At 43.0% G+C, this 20,230-nt stretch overlaps 1 protein-coding gene across 1 annotated transcript in view; it reads right to left on the bottom strand.

Moving 5' to 3' along the window:
• Window positions 1-20,230, bottom strand: part of CNBD2 (cyclic nucleotide binding domain containing 2) — a 50,781-nt gene that overhangs the window by 13,644 nt on the left and 16,907 nt on the right. Inside the window, exons 5-9 of the mRNA XM_060616798.3 lie at window positions 20,048-20,204; window positions 19,374-19,525; window positions 16,653-16,791; window positions 7,862-7,976; window positions 1,711-1,888 (exon numbers count right to left, since the gene is read on the bottom strand). Of these exons, the coding sequence (XP_060472781.3) occupies window positions 1,711-1,888; window positions 7,862-7,976; window positions 16,653-16,791; window positions 19,374-19,525; window positions 20,048-20,204 (741 nt within the window). The remainder of the gene's footprint in view (window positions 1-1,710; window positions 1,889-7,861; window positions 7,977-16,652; window positions 16,792-19,373; window positions 19,526-20,047; window positions 20,205-20,230) is intronic.

The following is a 20,230-nucleotide window of genomic DNA, read 5'->3' as shown; positions in this document are numbered from 1 at the left end:
TATTTTGTTCATGCTGGAATTAATTTTACACAGGCAATCCTGTTGTGCTTTCTTTGGTCTTGGGCAAGGTAGACGGAAGAGACAGGCTATGCTATCTGGATTACAGGCAGGGAAAAATAATTATTTATCGGCTGAGAATATAGCCGATATAGTCACCCAACTCATAAACTCACCCAACACATAAACAAGGCAGCCTACAGTTCTCACTCCCCAGGATGCATACATGAGTAGCACATGCCCAGCATGCCCTTTATTTTTCACTTCTGGGTCCAACCTGTCTGTTCTCCCTTACTGATTTACAGCAGAGGAACTGGGTCGTTCAATCCCTACTTTCCGAAGAATTAGGATTGGGACTCCCTCAGAAAGAATATCCATCAGAGGGAATAACAACTCAGAAGTCATGGGATGCTCCTTATGGAGACAGATGGGCTGGAAATGCTAATAGGCAAAGGACTTGAGTGAAGTGGTACTTGGGACAACATGGAGGTTGTGATGTTCCTATTAGTATAATTGTGATGGTTTAATTTTATATTTAATGAAGGAGAAGAGGTATGATATTGCTCTGGGTCCAGCACTGAGCTGCTTCTAGGCAGGTACCACTGAGTGTCCTTTCCTGTTCCTCAGCCTCTCTGGGTTAAGGCATAAGTGCAGCCCTCATCGTGCATCCTCATTCCAGTCATGACAGTTGTACCAAAAAACAAGGCTGAGCACTAATAAGCTGCTCAGGTTTGAATCCTGGCTCTGCCACTTCCTACCTGTATGACCTCAAACCAAGTAGCTTAATCTCTCCCTGTAGCTTGGTTTTCTCACCTGACAAATGAGATGGATAACAGCACTTAATTCATAGAACTATTGTCAGGATTAAATTAGATAATCCAGTACCAGGCACAGAGTATTCTACAAGTGTCAGCTATAATTATTATTATCTCATTTAATTGCTGGCTTACAACAACGCCAAGACTTGAATCCTATTATCTACAGAAAAGGAAACTATGGCTTAGAGAGGTCAAGTCCCTTGCCCAAGTACACAGAGATAAAATAAGTGGCCAAGCCAGGACTTGAGCCTGGGTTGAACTGACTCCAAAGCCCAGGCTCTTATCTACTGCCTCCCTTAGATGGGTAGAATTTTCTGAAGAGGCTCAGAGTCAAAAAGAGCCAATAAGGGGTGCCTGGTTGGCTCAGTTGGTTAAGCATCCAACTCTTGATATCGGTTCAGGTCATGATCTCACAGTTTGTGAGATTGAGCCCTGAGTCAGGCTGTCAGTGCAGAGCCTGCTTGGGATTCTCTCTCTCCCTCTCTCCCTCCCCATCTTGCGTGCACATGCCCACACTCACTCTGGAGCGTTCTCTCTCTCAAAAACAAAACCAAACAAAACAAAAACACAATAAAACAAAAAGATCCAGTGACACGCAGACAGAATATCAGAGCCAGATCTGTCCTGCCCCTTCTTCCTCAAATAGGTTCCCTGAGAAAGGAAGTAGCTGACCACCTAAAATGGCCCTATGGGTTACAGGCAGAGAATGCAGCTCCTGGGTCTCCAATCAAGCACTTCTATAGGCTTCCTTCCGTATATACCCCAATCTTTGTGCTCGAGCTATGCCTGCTACCGCCAGCCCCTCTTCAGTATCCCTGACATTCTGTCCTTTCAAGTTCTATCTTCCTTTGCAACCAGAATCTGGGTCCTTCTATCTGCCAAGTGCTAAGCTTACTTGATCTTCGGGCCCAAGGTCTTTGGAAGAGTATTTCCTGAGGTTTTAATCCTCCTACTGAAGCTGGACCCCTGTTGCTCCCAGGCTTTCTGGAGGTGCTTAAGTTTCAGAGTACTAAAGTCCTGTACAGGATATGATTTTATCTGGAATTCCTTAAATCTCTCCACAGGAGAAGGTTCTGTTAGAGAAAGCACAGAAAAACACATTAATGGGTCTTTGCATATAGGAGGGCTTTGCTGATGATGGTGAAAGGTATACCATCCTCACCTGCCTGGCTCGCCTGGTACATGGGGAAATTAAGGAAAATAGAAAATACTGTGGTCTCCATGTATTGTCCCTTTGTGCCAGGCCCTTAGCAGAGCCTGCACATACATTACATCCAGACAACTGTCACTGGCTCCATTTAAGAAATAAAATTATCAGCAGAGATGGGGCACCTGGGTGGCTCAGTCGGTTGAGCATCTGACTCATGATTTTTGGCTCAGGTCATGATCTCACACTTCATGGGATCGAGCTCCACGTCTGGCTCCATGCTATCAGCAGAGCTTGCTTGGGATTCTTGCCCTCTCTCTGCTCCTGCCCTGCTCACTCATGCACGTGCACACTCTCTCTCAAAAATAAATAAATGAACTTTAAAAAAAAATGAACAGCAGAGAGTTGAGGTCACCCAGGAAAGGGCTGAAGCTTAGAACTGAACTCAAATCTACCTGATTTAAATCTCATGTCTTTACAAGTGGGCCTGGGTGGCTCGGTCCATTAAGCATCTGACTTTGGCTGAGGTCATGATCTCATGGTTCAAGAGTTGGAGCTCCACATCAGGTGAACATGAGTTCCACGTTGGGTAAATGCAAGCCCTTCTTCTCCTTCTCTTTCTCTCTCCCACTCTGCCTCTTGTGGGACTGATTCTCTCTTCCCCTTGCTCACTTGTGCTCTCTTTCTCTTAAAAAAAAAAAAAAAAAAAAAAGAACAGCTTCTGTCTTTCCACTAACAGATCATATGATCGTATTTATCTGGGACTGGGGACAGAGGCAGCAATAAAAGATAAATAAATGACGAGCCATAGAATCTTGGATGAGGTAATTTTCCAGCACCCTCATAGGATTATTATAAGAATTACAGATAGGAGCGCCTGGGTGGCTCAGTCGGTGAAGTATCCGACTTCAGCTCAGGTCATGGTCTTATGGTCATGCCCATACGTGCCCATATGATTCAAGCCCAACGTCAGGCTCTGTGCTGACAACTCAGAGCCTGGAGCCTGCTTCAGATTCTGTCTCTGTCTCTCTGCCCCTCCCCACTCACACTCTGTCTCTCTCACTCTCAAAAATAAACATTTAAAACAATTAAAAAAAAAAAGAATTAGATAAAGTATGTGCTACACCCTGCACAGTGCACTTAATATCCCCTCTATGAGAGTTAACAAGATCACCAAGAGAATACTACTCAGAAATAAAAAGGAGGAAACCAACTACTCAGAACACAATGCTGAATGAAAAGAAGCTAGGCACAAAAGAGTACATATTGTATGGTTCCATTTATATGAAACCCTAGGAAAGATAGATCTAACCTATTGCAATAGAAAGCAGATCAGTGGTCACCTAGGGTCGAGATGAAGGGTAGGAATTTACTGGGAAAGGACACAAGGAAATTTTGGGGGGATGGAAATGTTCTGTAACTTGACTGTCGCAATTACCACAGATATAAATTTGTCAAAATTCATTGAACTACACATTTAAAATGTGTGCATTTTATTGTTTGAAAATTAAATATCTGTAACTTTGATTTTAAAGATAGATCTCCTAGGGCACCTGAGTGGCTCAGTCGATTAAGCCTCTGACTTTGGATCAGGTCATAATCTCACAGCTGGTGAGTTCAAGTCCCACATCAGGTTCTCCGCTGTCAGCATGAAGCCCACTTGGGATCCTCTGTCCCCCTCTCTCCCTGCCCCTCCCCAACTTGCACACATGTGCACTCGCATGTGTGTGCACTCTATCCCTCTCTCAAAAATAAATAAACATGAGGAGCGCCTGGGTGGCTCAGTCGGTTAAGCATCTGACTTGAGCTTAGGTCATGATCTCGCAGTCTGTGAGTTCAAGCCCCACGTCAGGGTCTCTGGTGACAGCTCAGAGTCTGGAGCCTGCTTTGGATTCTGTATCTCCCTCCCTCTCTCTCTGCCCCTCCCCTGCTTGGGCTCTGCCCCTCCCCCCACCCCACCTCTCTCTCTCTCTTTCTCTCTCTCTCTCTCTCTCTCTCTGAAAAATAAAATAAAAATAAACATTAAAAACTTTTTAAATAAACATATATATATATTAAGGGTGCCTAGGTGGCTCCGTCAGTTAAGCAGCTGACTTTCAGCTCAGGTCATGATCTCACAGTTGGTTTATGGGTTCAACCCCGGCATGGGGCTCTCTGCTGTCAGTACAGAGCCCACTTCAGATCCTCTGTCTCCTTCTCTGTATGCTCTCGAATGCGTGCTCTCTCAAAAGTAAATAAACATTTTAAAAAATTTTAATAACAAAATAAAAACAGATCTTCAGTGTTAGAGTCAACTATTAAAATTAATGTTAATAGAAATAATTCCAAAATCTATAAAGAATAGGCCTAGATTAGCAGAGAACATACAAAAAGCCCTGAATAAACCTTTTTACAAGGCTTTTTTGTCAATATCTATCAATATTTTAAGTGTGCATGGCCAGCATGCACTGGATCAATTACTGGATTCAGTAATTCTAAGATTTTATACAATGTTGCCTTGTACACATATGCAAAGATAAATACACGATGAAATTCACCACATTAGGGTAATAGTGAAAAATTGGAAATAACTCAAAATATCTGTAAAAGGTCATTGCTTTAATAATTGTGGTATATACATACAGTAGGATAAAACTCAGCTATTAAGAAACACAGATCTAAAAAAAAAAAAAAGAGAAAGAAAGAAACACAGATCTAGACTTCTGCTTCCAGCCAAATGAATTAACAAGGACTAGACTTACTCTCCCACCTGAAACTACTTTAAAAAACAAGCATAAATGTATGAAAAAAAATGGCTTTCAAGATATTGGGCATCAGGCCATGAAGAACAATCATCCCTGTAAGATAGAAAACAAATGGGGTGAGCCCTACTATTGCCCTAGTTTACTGCCTAGAGCTTTTGGAGGTTTTCTGGGCCATGTTGCAGGGAGGGGGAACCCAGGTGGATCCCATAAGTTTCCCTGAATTGATGAGACAGAACTGAGAATCTAGGGAGGACAAGACAGCAAGAGTTCACAAAGCAGAGTACCAGAGAGCACAGAGATGCACAAAGAAAGAACTCTGAAGATCAAGGTATAATAAATGGAAACACAATGCATGTTTATGGGTTGGAAGACTGAGTACTGTTAAGATTTCAATACCACTCAGATGGAGGTACAGATTCAATGCAATCCCTATTGAAACGCCAATGACCCAAATGACACGGCACCTGGGTGGCTCAGTCGGTTAAGCATCCAACTTTGGTTCAGGTCATGATCTCATGGTTCATGAGTTCGAGCCCTGCATCAGGCTTTCTGCTGTCAGCACAGAGCCCACTTCAGATCCTCTGTCCCCCTCTTTCTCTGCACCTCTCCTGCTTGTGCTTTCTCTCTCTCTCAATTTTTTTTAAAAAAATCCCAATGACTTTTTTGCAGAAATAAAAAACTCATCCTAAAATTCATATGAAATCTCAAGGGACCCCAGATAGCCAAAACAATTTTGAAAAAGAACAAAGCAGAAGGGCTCACACTTCCTGATTTCAAAACTTACTACAAAACTACAGTAATCAAAGCAGTGTAGTATTGGCATAAAGACAGACATATAAGCCAAAAGAATGAAATAAAGGCCCAGAGATAAACCCTCAGATATATGGTCAAATGATTTTAGCCAAGGGTGCCAAGACTATTCAATGGGGGAAAGAACAGTCTTTTCAATAAATGGTGCTGGGAAAATTGAATATCCACATGCACAAGAATGAATTTAGACGCTTACCTCATACCACATATAAAAATTAACTCAAAATGGATCAAAAACCTAAATGTAAGGCCTAAAACTATAAAACTCTCAAAAGAAAACATAGGGCAAAAGCATCACAACATTGGATTTGGCAGTGATTTCTTGGATACATACTAAAGGCACTGGCAATAAAAGAAAAAAATGGACAAATTGGACTTTATGAAAATGTAAAAAATTTGTGCAAAAGACAATATCAGCAGAGTAAAAAGGCAGTCCATGGAATGAGATAAAATATTTGTAAACCACATAACTGATAAGGGATTGATATCCAGAATATACAGGAAATTCCTAAAACTTAACAAAAAAACAGACAAGCAGATTTTAAAATGGGCAGAGAACTTGCATAGACTTTTCTACAAAGAAGATATATGAATGGACAATAAACACATAAAAAATGATAATAATAATTAGTAGGGAAATATAAATCAAAACTACCAAGATACTATCTCATATCCATTAGGATCAATATCATTTAAAAAAACAACAACAACAAAGAGGGGCACCTGGGTGGCTCAGTTGGTTAAGCATTCAACTCTCGATTTCAGTTCAGGTCATGATCTCATGGTTTGTGAGTTCCAGCCCTGTGTAAGGCTCTGTGCTGACAGTACAGAGCCTGCTTGGAATTCTCTCTCTCCTTCTTTCTCTGCCCCTTCCCTGTGTGCATGCATGTGCACTCTCTCTCTCTCTCTCTCTCTCTCAAAAATAAACATTAAAAAAACCCAGAAAAAAACAAGTGCTGCTGAAGATGTGGAGAAATTGGAACACTTGTGCATTGTTGGCAGGAATGTAAAATGGTGCAGCCACTATGGAACACAGAATGGAGATTCCTTAAAAAGATTAAAAATGGAATTACCATATGACCCAGCAATTCCACTTCCGGATGTATATTCAAAAGAAAACGGTCTCAGATAACTGTACACTCATGCTCATTATTCACTATTCGCTAAAATGTGGACGTAACTCAAGTGTCCATCGATGGATGAATGGATAAACAAAATGTGATATATATATATACAGTTGAATATTATTCAGGCTTAAAAAGGAAGGAAATTCTGACACACTACAATATAGATGAAGCTTGAGGGCATTATGCTAAGTGAAATAAGCTAATCACAAAAAGACAAAAACTGTATGCTTCCACTTATATGAGGCACTTAGAGTAGTCGAAAGCATAAAGATAGACAGTAGAATGGTGGTTGCCAGAGGCTAGGGGGAGGAGGAAACGATCAGTTATTGTTTAGTAGGTATAGTTTCAGTTTTACAAAATGAAAAAAGTTAAAGAAATGGATGGTGGTGGTGGCTGTACAATATTATGAAGATATTTAATACCATTGAATTGTATGTTTAAAAATGGTTCAGAAAATTTTATGCTATGTGTATTTTGCCACAAAAAATAAATTTTGGGTAAAAAATGTTATGGGATGCAGCTTTTTCTCTGGTGGATTGGCAGTGGAAAAGAGAGGGAAAAAAACTGGCATGAGAAGAGAAATGACATTTCCTGAGCACTAACAGGCCCTGTCCATACACAATCTGATTCAGCTTCCCTAGTAACCCCTGTGATAAAGATAACAAACATCTACTATACACTAATGCAGGCAGTGTTCTAAGAGCTTTATATATCCATTTGCTTAATTTCATAACAAGCCTATGAACTTGTTTTATAGAGTCTGAGGGAACTGATCCACAGGGACACAGTCACTTGCCCAGTATCACACAGCCCATAAGAGGAGGACCCTGGATTCAAACACAAGCAGTTTGGCTCCCGGGTCTATGCTCCTAACCATGACACGACCATGACAGATATGAAGAAACCAGGCCTAGACCCTTTAAGTACTCATCAGAGTCACTCAGCTAATCAGTGAGATTCAAACCCAGCTCAGTCAAGCTCCAGGCTCCTTTCCACCCTTCTCCCTCAAAGGGAAAGCCTAAAAAGGAGGAGCTGGAGGGGGGGCAGGAGCCTCTCCTGGCAGGGCCATGTGGGCCACGTTTGCACAGCTGGGAGAAGAGGGGATCAAACCAGACATCCTGCAGGGCCTTTCTAGCTCTAGAGGTCTAAGATTCTATGGGCTGAGAACTGGAAGCAGAAGGGCCCAGGCGCCCCCTGCTGTGCGCAGCTGCCAGTTACCATTGAGGTGGGTCTTCAGAGATGTGTCGTCTATCAGCTCCAGATGCTGCCAGATCCACTTGTAGTAGAAAGGCAAGGTCCCAAGGTCTATCAGACGCAGGACTTCACAGCTGCCCTGGAAACATCAAGGGACACTAACAATGGGGCTAACTCCTGAGGCTCCAGGCAGGCCAGGCTTTGAAGATAAGCTCTCTCTATTGCATCTTACCCCCAGTTTACTTGGCTTAATGCAAGTGGTTTCGGGTTCCTTTTTCTTTTTTTCTTTCCTTCTTTTTTTTAATGAAAATGTTATGTACTCATCACAAGTTCAAATAGCTAAATAGGCATAAGAACTAAATAAATGTTGGCATTGGGAGAAAAATCACCATAGAGAATATGATTGGGACAGTTGGGTGAAAATAATCACTTAAGGGGTGGTTCAGTCGGTTGAGTGTCCGACTTCGGCTCAGGTCATGATCTCATAGTTTGTGATTTTGAGCCCCATGTCAGGCTCTGTGCTGACAGCTCAGAGCCTGGAGCCTGTTTTCGATTCTGTGTCCCCCTCTCTCTGACCCTCTCCCACTCATGCTCTGTCACTCTCTCTCAAAAATAAATAAACATTAAAAAAATTTTTTAAAGAAAATAATCCCTTAAGTATATAGGGGTAAGTGAGTATAACAAATGATATTTAACTTTCAAATGATTCAGGCAGAGAAATAGAGAGAGAGAGAGAGAGAGAGAGAGAAGCAAATGTGGCAAAATGTTAGCAATTGGTGAATCTGGATGAAGTTTATACAGGAATTCTTTGCACTGTTCCTGCAAATTTTCTATAAATTTAAAACCATTCCAAAATTAAGTTTTAAAAATATTCAAACCAAACAGAAGAGCATAAAGTCAAAACTATTTTCATCCTAACACCCAGAAATAACAAGTAGCATTTTGGTGAATATTGTTTCAAACTTTTCTCTGTAAACATAATACATTAGTATTTTTTTTCATAAATGAGTCTCTTTATGTAAATAGATCATTGTAACCTTTTTTAAGAACTCAATAATATATCAAGGACATCATTTCATGCCAAGTAATATGGTAACATTATTATTTTTAGTGATTGCATATCATTCTATGTATGCCATAACTTACATACAATTTAAAATAGGAACTAGTTGAGCAAAAGAAGTCAGACACAAAGAACACATTCTGTATGATTTCATTTATATGAAGTTCAAGAATAGGTAAAAGGGCGCCTGGGTGGCTCAGTCAATTAAGTGTCCGACTTCAGCTCAGGTCATGATCTTGCAGTTCGTGGGTTTGAGCCCCGCGTTGGGCTCTGTGCTGACAGCTCAGAGCCTGGAGCCTGCTTTAGATTCTGTGCCTCTCTCTCTCTGCCCCTCCCCTGCTCATGCTCTGTCTCTGTCTCTCAAAAATAAATAAATGTTAAAATTTTTTTTTTAAAAAGAACAGTCAAAAGTAATCTTCTGACTTTGTGGTTATCTTTGGTTGGGGGGGTGGGAGTTTGCCTGGGAAAGTGTACAAGGGAGCTTTCTAGGGTACTAGAAATGATCTCTATCTTGATTTGGGTGATGCTTACACAGATATATACATATATAACAATTCACTAAGCTGTAAAGTTTAGATTTCTTTATCGCACACATGTTACACCTCAAGGAAATATTTTTGAAGATTAATATTCAGTTCTTTCTGTCAGTATTATATATATAATTCTGATCTTGTTCAGGACAGTAAAATCTCCAGTTTACAAAACTCACCGCCTTTCCAAACTCTCCTGCACTGGGGGTAGCAGTGACCCCATTCTGGCTACTGACATATAAGTAGAAGGCTGATGGATAAAACTCCCTGGAAACCTGTGGTTGTCCTTCCCCCTTACCTCTGCATAAAACTCATATGTGATGGCTGGAGGTGAAATAGTCACATCGCGACCGTTAGGATGAAAGCTATATGCTGTGGACGATGAGGGGAGATGCTAGAAGGGAACTGGGGTCTTGAAGATTTCCCCAAACAGCTGTTCTAGCCCTGGATTGCTTAATTCTAGCCTCTCTACTGCAAGACAAAAGGAAATTACTATTCACTAAGCCATTGCAGTTGGGTTTCTGTGACAGCAACTTTAACTGATAATCTTGTACACACATCTTAATGCCTAGAGTGGTCATTTAGTTCACAAATCTCAAGTTCTCCCCCTAAGCATAAGTCAGGATTGTTTTTTTTTTTTAATCAGATATGGCCTTCTTACTTGCATTGGCCACTTTCCTAAGCAAAGTGACTCTGATAATGTGAGTGGAAACGTTAACAGCCCATGCTTGATTCTCAACATTACCTTCCCCTGTCCTATGGACCATGGAAGCATAGGTGAAGATAGTCGCCAGTGGCCTGGGTCCCTGAGTGACCATAGAAAGCAAGACCTCCTGCTGATCAAGCAGTGGGGACGAAGGAATGCATCTTTGTTAGTTAATCCACTGAGATTTGAGGATTGCTTAGAATTGCAACAAAACCTTGTTTATCCTAATATAATGTGCATGTTTGATTATCCTTTGGGATTGTTTCCTACTAGCATGTATGTTTTAAATGTTGACACACATTGCCAAACTGCCTTGCAGAAATGTTAGTTTACACTCTCTCCAACAGTGTATAACAGAGCCTGTTGTGTCTTTGTATTACATTGAAAGCTGGGTTTTCACAATCTTTTTTATTTTTTCTAATCTGGTAGAAAAGATATGTCATTTTCTTTTTTATTTCATATCTTTATAAAACATTACCTTTTTTTAGTAGGAACTGTAAGAGACACATTATACTTAAGGTTCAAGCTCAACTACTGTTGAAGAGGAAAGAGAAGGGATAAGACATTTATTAAGCCCTTATGATATGCCAGGTGTTGGTCTTGGAGGCTTAGTGAACATTTACTCAACATTTATCAACAAGGACTACAGGTGCCAGAGAAACACAGGTGAACATTTTCTTCTCAGGCTCTCGTGGGTGTTTAACCCCATCTGTACCTGTGTAGAAAACAATTTCACCATGTGTCCCCAAATGATAAATTGTTCCAAATGAATTGGTTATGGGCATTAACTATGTTTTCTAAGCCAATAGGAAATCACCTTCCCTAACTTTCCCAGGTCCCCAGGACACCCAGGCCCCTCCCTGCTATCACCCTCCAGTGGCCATATTCGTGAACTACAGGGGTCGGGACCTCCCAGTCTCAGATGAATGAATGTTCTAGCAGCTGGCCTGGCAGGAAATGAAAATGGGACAAAAGAGCAATCCCTTTAGAAAGGGCAGGTGCTTTTCAACTCCAGCCAGAGGGGGCCACATCACAATACAGCCTGGTGTTGCCTGATCTTCTGAATATTCAAAAGAAGCCAGAAATCCGAAATTTTATTTACAATCGTCACAATAACGATTAAATCAACTTTCAATAAAACACTGTAAAGGACAGATCAAACTCACCTACCAGCCAAGATGCTCCCTCCTTGCTGTCACTTTGTAACATCTGCATTATTTTTCTCAGAATGAAGTTCAAGAGCGCCTGCATTAGATTCACCCTCTACGCTTATTCAAATGCAGATGGCCAGGTTAATGAATAAGAATCTCTGGGGTCTGGCAGAAATTTGCCTTTTTAGGAAGCCCCCTAAGTGTTCTTCATGCTTACTCAAATCTGGAAAAACTCTTTCCTTAAGTCAGAGTTCTCCACGTTTAATGTGCATCAGAATCACCTGGAAGGCTTGTCAAGACAGATTACTGAGCCACCACCTCTGAGTTTTGGATTGAACAGCTCTTGGGTAGTCCTGAGAATCTGCATTGTTAGTAACTTCCCAGGTGATACAGATGCTGCTGATTCAGTGACAATACTTAGAACCACTGAACTCAAGGATGAATGTGAACCGAGTAAATCTGGGCTAGACTAACTCTCATCCTTATAACAGACTTTATGAGGTAAGTAGTTCATTCTGTCTTATGGACAAAGAAATGGAGGCTAACACAGACTAAGAACTTTCTGTCGGTCAAGATGTAATCATTTGATTAGAGCAAGTCTTGCAGATGTCAGGGAGGAGGAGGAATTGCAAAATATTCAGGCTGGCCTTCAGGGTTTGGCACTACCATTCTCTCTTCTAGGTTCTCCCTGCTCTCCTCACATGACCATCCTTTGGGTCAGATCCTGTGCATCCAATCCCTTATAGTGTAGAGGCTGCAAGCCAAACACTCCCAAACATCTCCGAAGCCCCCTCGCACCTAAGAAGTTATTTGGGTTCCACTGCCCAGATGCACTTGGGCAAGGCTTGGTTTTGGACTGCAGGATATCTACTGTGTTTGTGGAGGCAGTGGCTACGGACGTGGCTTCCTGAATGTGGCAGGAGCAGCAGCACCTGTGACTGTCCAGTTCTGGACTCTGACTTGGGGTCACGTGGGGGTCATGTTCAGTTGAAGTTCTGTTCCTTCAGGCCTCCCCCTCACCAGTAAATCTGTTAGCCATTCAACATCCTGCAATAACTCCCCTTCTGCTTATGTTAAGCTAGTCTTGACTCCCTACTCTGGGACTGAACCCAAAATTAACAACACAAACACACCCCTAGTGATAAGTTTAATAATCGGCTCTCTGGAAAAATGTATGCATGTCTATAAATCTTACTCTTATAAAGGGTGTGTTACACACAATTTAGAAATAATAAAATATACTGTACTCTTATTGAAAGTTCCTATATATAAGGGTGCCTGACTGGCTCAGTTGGTAGAGCATGCGGCTCTAGATCTCAGGGTCCTGAGTTCGAGCCCCACATTGGGTGTGGAGCCTGCTTAAAATAAAAATTTTTTAAAGAGGTTGCATATAGCTAATGGATTCTCACAGAAGACTGTTGTGGGCTCTGGCTGAATTCTTGTAACCAGGGTCAATCTATAGTCACAAGTCAACTGTGATTTGACAAGTTAAGTTGCATCCAATCCACACTTCTCCCAATACATTTTTAAAAAGTCTTTTTTAGTGTCTATTTTTAAGAGACAGAGAGAGACAGAGTGCAAGTTGGGGAGGGGCACAGAGAGAGAGGGAGACACAGAATCCGAAGCAGGCTCCAGGCTCTGAGCTGTCAGCACAGAGTCTGATGCAGGGCTGGAACGCACAAACCACAAGATCATGACCTGAGCAGAAGTCAGATGCTTAACCAACTGAACCAGCCCCCCGATATATTTAATATTATTAAGAATAGTTTGTAATCTACTGGCAAACTACTTCTCACCTTTGTATAAATTATGTTCATTAAATGGAAACCTTCTTTAGTTTTAGTGCTACACATACCAGAATGTTGCTTGTTCATCAACAATGTAACTTCTCTGATGAATCTATGATGAATAGTTTATTTTAATTTTTTAAAGTTTATTTATTTATTCTGAGAGAGAGAGTGTGTGTGTGAGCAGAGGAGGGTAGAGATAGGGAAGGAGAGAATCCCAGGTAGGCTCCACACTGTCTGTGCAGAGCCCACCGTGGGGCTCACTCTCACAAACCATAAGATCATGACCTCAGCCAAAACTAAGAGTCAGATGCTTAACTGACTAAACCACCCAGGCACCCCTATGTAATTTCATTTTTAATAACTATTGTATTTATTATCTTGGAAAATTCCTGAAAACTTAATCAGCTCTCACAGCCCAGTAAGAGCCAGCTCCAGCACACAACCAATCTTGCCCCCTTCTTTTGTTTAACTGCCCAATACTTCAAGGCTCAACTCCTGCCTCACCTCCTTCAGGAAGCCTTCCTTACAACCTCCAGCCTTAAGAGAGATTCCCCCTCTTGAGTCCCTAGAACTCAAAAAGTTTGTGCTAATCACTTGGTAGTTGGCATAGACAATTTTGTCTCTGCTCAGAACCTAATGGAAGAGACATATAAACAGGGAGAAACAGTCTTTTCCATCTTCATATCCCTCCAGAGCATGAATCAACCTTTGCACAAACTCAACAAATGTCTGCTAGCTTAATATGAGCAACAGATATATGGGAGATACTAAAAGTTTGGATGGCCTTTCTTAAGGTATCTTAACCTCAACTTCCTCATTTGTAAACTTGGAATAATAATATCTTCCTCAGGAGCGCCTGGGTGGCTCAGTCAGTTGAGCATCCAACTCTTGATTTTGGCTCAGGCCATGATCCCAGGGTCGTGGAATCAACCCCTGCATTGGGCTCCACACTGAGCATGGACCCGCTTAACATCCTCCCTCTCTCTCTCTCTGCCCCTCTCCCCTACTTGTGGACTCTCTCTCCCAAAAATAATAATAATTATTATTATAATAAATATCTTCCTGATAGAGCTATAGTGAAATGGTACTATGTACACAGTTATTCATCAAAACACTGTTTGAAATAGCAAAAGATTGGGGCAACCTAAATATCCATCAATAAGGAACTGGTTAGATAAATTCAAGTACAAGCATACAGTGAAACCCTGCACAAGTGGTAAAAAAGAACAAGTGGGTTCTTTATGTACTGATATGGAACAATCTACAGAAACACTCTTGAAACAGCAAGGTGAAGAACAGCCTGCATAATTCGACATCATTTATGAAAACAAGGAAAAAATATACACATGCATTTGCCTCTATACACAAAGAATAGATGCAGGACAGACACATGAGAAAGCAGTGACAATGACTGTCTCTGGGGAGGAATACTAGGTAGCAGGGGGAAAGAGGTGAGAGGGAAACATTACTCTTTTAAACCTTTTGAATTTCAAACCATATGCATGTATTACCTGTTCCAAAATAAACAAACAAACAAAAATTAACAATACTAGTAGAACCCGTGGCACAGGAGCAAAGGGCCTCAAAAAAATGGTAGTTCTCATGGTGATCATGAAAACTACTGAGGGGTTGAGCAGAGTCAACAACTGACAGAAAGATCGACTCAAATTGCAAATCCCAGCTCCTGAGAAGAGCTTTGGATAGTCAGACAGATCTGTATTGAACCTGGCTTCTGCCCCTCATCGACTATGTGATCTTGGAGGAGCCACTTCACCTTCCTATGCCTCAGTTTCCACCTCTGTATGATGGGAATAGCAACACTACCAACCTCCATTGGGCTGCTGTGAGGCCAAAATGAAATAAAGCATTCGAAGCACACAACCTGGGACATAGTATGCACTCAATAAATGTTAGATTTTCTTTTTATTATCAACCAACACAGAAGTTGGCACAAGACAAAAAGCAATTCACAAAAGACAAAATTCAGACAGTAAACAAACATGAGTAATCTCACTAGGAATCAGGAAAAATGTAAATTAAATCCTCAATAAGGTGGCATTACAAAATTGATGGGGCGCGTAGGTGGCTCTGTCGGTTAAGCGTCCAACTTTGGCTCAGGTCATGATCTCATGGTTCGGTTCGTGAGTTCGAGCCCTGCATCGGGCTCTGTGCCGACAGCTTGGAGCCTGGAACCTGCTTCAGATTCTGTGACTCCCTCTCTCTCTACCCCTCCTCCGCTCGCACTCTGTCTCTGTCTCTCTCAAAAATAAATAAAACGTTAAAAAAAATGTAAAAGAAAAATGTTGAGGGGCACCTGGGTGGCTCAGTCATTTAAGTGTCCAACTCTTGATCTAGGCCCAGGTCTTGATCTCAGAGTCGTGAGTTCAAGTTCCACACTGGGCTCCACGCTGGGCACACTTTAAAAAAAAAAAAAAAAAAAGACTTTTGAAAGAATGCCTGGCAAGTTTGGCAGAGGTGTGTGGCACTGGCAAAGGTGTGCACAGCTGGAAGTTAGATAAAGTGGATCTTTTTGGAGAGTAACTTGTTCCAAGATTCATAAAAATGATGATACCATGCAATTCTGCTTCTGAAAATCTACTCTGAGGTGATGAGCTCATGCGTGATTTCTTCCCTCTTTCCAGAACTCTGTTTTATGCTGTGGTCATATCACTTCTATAATTTAAAAATTATGATTTTATGTATTTATTTTTTTATTCTCAAGTTAGTCAACATACAGTGTAGTCTTGGCTTCAGGAGTAGAACCCAGTAATTCATCTCTTACATATGACACCTAGTGGTCATCCCAAAGAGTGCCCTGCTTAATGCCTGTCACCCATTTAACCCACCCCCTTACCCCCAGCAATCCTCAGTTTGTTGTCTGTATTTAAGAGTCTCTTATGGTTTACCTCCCTCTCTGTTTTTATCTTATTTTTCCTTCCCTTCCCCTATGTTCATCTGTTAAGTTTCTCAAAATCCACATCAGTGAAATCGTATATTTGTCTTTCTCTGACTGACTAATTTCGCTTAGCAAAATACCCTCCAATTTCATTCACATTGTTGCAAATGGCAAGATTTCATTCTTTTTCATTGCTGAGTAGTATTCCATTGCGTATATATACCACATCTTCTTTATCCCTTCATCAGTGGATGGACAGCTGGGCTCTTTCCATAATTTAGCTATTGTTGATAGCACTGCTATAAACATTGGGGTACATGTGCCCCTTCAAATCAGTAAAAATTATAATTTTTAAAACTCGCCTGGCGTCACTAAGATTCAAGGGCCAAAATGCATAATTTAAGTATGTATCTGTATATAAATAAGCATGTATATGAACTTAAGGAGCAGGTACCCCTGTGGCCCTCTTTCTAATATAACAGCTGTGTGTCCCAAAGTTCACAGCAACCCTCGGAAGGAGGGAGCCCAAACAGTGTGGTATGCCTTTTGCAGCTAACACATAGAAGCTCAGAGAAGGAGGTGTTGCAGAACAGGGGTCAGACCCTGCCTGTGTGGCCACAGGACATTATACTAGGCATGCCTTCCCAGCTTCCACCCTCCCCCATCCTAGACCTCTCACCTTGCAGACAAACATGATGGAGGGTGATTCTATGAAGTCTTTTAAGACCAGCTGGCCATACGAGAACTTCTCCACCTTCCCCAGGGTTACGAGCTTCCAGAGCTTTTCATCAGACCACGACTCAAACAGATCCATCTTCCTGAGGGGAAAATCCCGTTAGAATTCATTGGCCCTCATCACAGAATGTGCCCTGCTCTCAGCAGTTTCCAGAAAGGGAACACATTGTCTTGCTCTTGCAAGTGCCTGAGGTGGAGGATTTTACTTGCCCTCCTGTTGCCTCCCCTGGCCTGTGGCAGCGCCCTGGGGTTCTCTCCTCTGCTCTGCTTCTCTTCCTTCCACTCTTCCCTCCAGGGGCTTCTTCCTGGCTCCATCGCCTAACCTTGTACTCACTAGGCTAGTCTCATTCCAAGCAACTGAGAGTTCCTCACTCCAGCTCACCTACTATTCTGCCCCCAGCCCAGCAGTCCTGACCTTACCTTTGGTTTGGGCAGCTCACTCCAGCTTCCTCCAGCCTATTAGCTTCAAATATTCCAGGCTGTGGCCAGTGAATGGGAAACTTCTGGACTCCCCTCTTTTTTTTTTTTTTTCTATGACTGAAGGCCCACTCCACAGTGCCCCGCCTTCCCCTGAGCTCCTACACCACCAGTCAGGGGCTTGCCTTCCCTCACACACAGCACCACAGGGGCTGCTAACAATCATCTCATATTTTCTCAGCTCCAACAAATTATGAGGCCAGAACTCGGATGACTCAGGCCTCATCAAGGGCACTGAGTTCCATCCACAACACCAAGGGGGAACAGGGACGGTGCCATGTCCAAAGAGGAAGGGTCTGGAGACACAGGAAGGAAAGCAGGGTCACCACAGAGGGAACACCTATGGGGCCACACACTTTCCATAATCATCTCATTCAATCCTTACGATGATGTGGCAGAGATGAATCATTATCCTCACTTTGCAGAGCAGGAGACTAAACTCAGAGAAGGGAAGTGACCCATCTTGGGTTACATGGTTAATAAGCCCAAGAGCTGAGATTGCCACTCAGCCCTATTCTTCAACTGTGTGAAGACAGGAAATGTTCCTCTCTGCAGGACCAAGTCCTCCCTTCGCAGGCCCCAGCCCCTCTTACAGCCCCTGCTCTCCCACTCCACTCCACCCCACAGGGCAGCCCTCTGCTCACCACACTGCTCTAGAGGCGCACAACCCTACAGACTGTATTTTCAGGGCCAGTGCAGATACTTCATTTGATTTTCAGTCTTCTCCTAAAGACAAGTAACTAGAAATGATTAAGTGAGCACCTGCCTGTGCTTGGCGCAATGACAACACGAGGGTTACCATGGTAAAGGTGCCAATCTGCCCTCACTGCCATAGTGCTTCCTGAGGGGTATATAAACTGTAAAGGTGGTACTATATGATCAAGAAGTACAGTTTGAGGGTGCCTGGGTGGCTCAGTCGGTTAGGCGTCTAACTTCAGCTCAGGTCATGATCGCATGGTTCATGAGTTTGAGCCTCACATCGGGCTCCATGTGGACAGCTCAAAGCCTGGAGCCTACTTTGGATTCTGTGTCTCCCTCTCTCTCTGCCCTTCCCCCATTTGTGCTCTTCTCTCTCTCTCTCTCAAAAATAATAAACATTTTTTAAAAATTATAAAGAAATACAGTTTGAGGGCTCCTGGGTTACTCAGTCGGTTAAGCGTCTGACTCTTGATTTGGGCTCAGGTCATGGTCTCACTATCGGTTGTGAGATTGCGCTCCATGTTGGGCTCTGCGCTAAGCATGAAGGAACCCCAAGGAACCTCAGGCTTGCTGAAAGCACACAGTGAGTCACACTTGAGTCAGCGCTAGAACCCAAGTCTCCAGAAGCAGACATCTATTGCTTTTGCAGCCAAGCATCAGGTCACCCTTTCCCCCAACTGTACCCTGATTTTATTTTGGGGGAAACTTCTTCTTGACTCTCAGACAATCAGAATGTCACTGACCCACGGATGAGTCAAATGAAGACAATCTGGTTCAGAAAGAACAAATCAGGGCCCCTGGGTAACTCAGTCAGTTAAGTGTCCAACTCTTGATCTTGGCTCGGGTCATGATCTCATGGTTCATGAGTTCAAGCCCTGCATCAGGATCTGCGATAGTGCAGAACCTGTTTGAGATTCTCTCTCTCCTTCTCTCTGCCCCTCCCCCCAAGTGTGCTCGCTTGCACGCGCTCTCTCTCTCTCTCTAAAAAAAAAAAAAAAAAAAAAGAATTACAGTTTGGCTGGGGCTTTAAAGAAACACAGGGTGTGATAGAAGCACTGTGGGGCACTCTCTCTATTCTTGGGTGAGTGTAGATGGGGTTGGTTAGTGAGGTGGGGCAGTGAAGCCCAGGGACTTGCGAATTGAACATCCCAAGCCTTGCTTTTCTTAGCTATAAACCAGAGAGAACAAGAGAAACAATGTCACAGGTAAAAAGCCTTGATACAAAGGGCTTAGCACCCTGCCTGGCCGAGCAAGTGCTCCGTACGTTACCTATTCTATTAGTACCATCCCACAAGGAAGGGATGTTTGAGCTGAGACCTGAAGGTATAGTAGCAGTTTGCTAGATGGAGAAGTTGGGTGGGAGGTGTCTCCTGTCTCAAGAGCATTCCAGACACAAAGAAAAGCACCCACTATTTCCCACTGGGCCTAGGGCAAAGTCAGGCACCTAATAAACACCCAGGGGGAAGATGTTGGCTGATGATGGGAGTACCTAAAAAATTCAAACCGATGCTGAGCATCCTTTTGGAATTCCTGATCCAGCTTATTAGCAAAGAAATCTTCTCTGTCGACAACCAGGAACTCTGTTTCTTCCATACAGACCACGGTGGCCCTCCTTACTGAAGGACTCATAAGGCCCAATTCCTGTTGGGTGAACACAGGCAAAGGCAACTGAGAGGCTACCTCTGGCTTTCTACTCACAGCCTTGCCCACCGCTTTCCTGCTTCCATCAGCCCCCAGAAATCTCTATTCCCCAGACTGCAGATTCCTGGCTGGCCCTTCCCACCTCACTTCCCACCTCTAGGTGCTCACTTCCCACCTCTAGAGGCCCATCCCCTCCCTCTTAATATGCTGCCTATGGAAAAAGAGGCAACAGGCTTGACCAGACCAGAGAGAGGAAGCTGGAGGAGCCTGACTAAGGGGTCACTGCATCCCTGTGTTGTTATACAGGAAACATATTTCTTTTTAAACATCACAGGCGAAGGAGCCAGGCTTGGACATCACCTGGTCTAGTCAATGGGCTGGTGACAGGTTAAGGGCACTGGGACCCACAACAGGGCATGACTCACACAGAGGAGAGGGCAGGACTGGGCCTGGCTGTTCTACCAAGAGTCCCGTCAAGCCCCCAACCCTGCCCCAGGAAAACAGACCTTTCCCTGTACTCACCCCAAAACAGTCGCCCTTGTGCAACAATGTTGGGTGGGGGTCCAGGAAGGCACTGCTGCCATCCTCATCCTCAGTCACTGCGACTGTGCCCATGTAGATGAAATAAAAGCTGTTGCCCCTCTGCCCCTTCTTGACCATCACACGTCTGCGACCAAACCTGAGAAAAGCCCAAAGCCAGTAGAT

This window comes from Panthera onca, chromosome A3 (genome assembly GCF_046562875.1).
Source record: "Panthera onca isolate mPanOnc1 chromosome A3, mPanOnc1 haplotype 2, whole genome shotgun sequence".
Taxonomy (NCBI): domain Eukaryota; kingdom Metazoa; phylum Chordata; class Mammalia; order Carnivora; family Felidae; genus Panthera; species Panthera onca.
The sequence above is the reverse complement of the archived record's forward strand: the minus strand, read 5'-3'. Positions and strand labels throughout refer to the sequence as shown.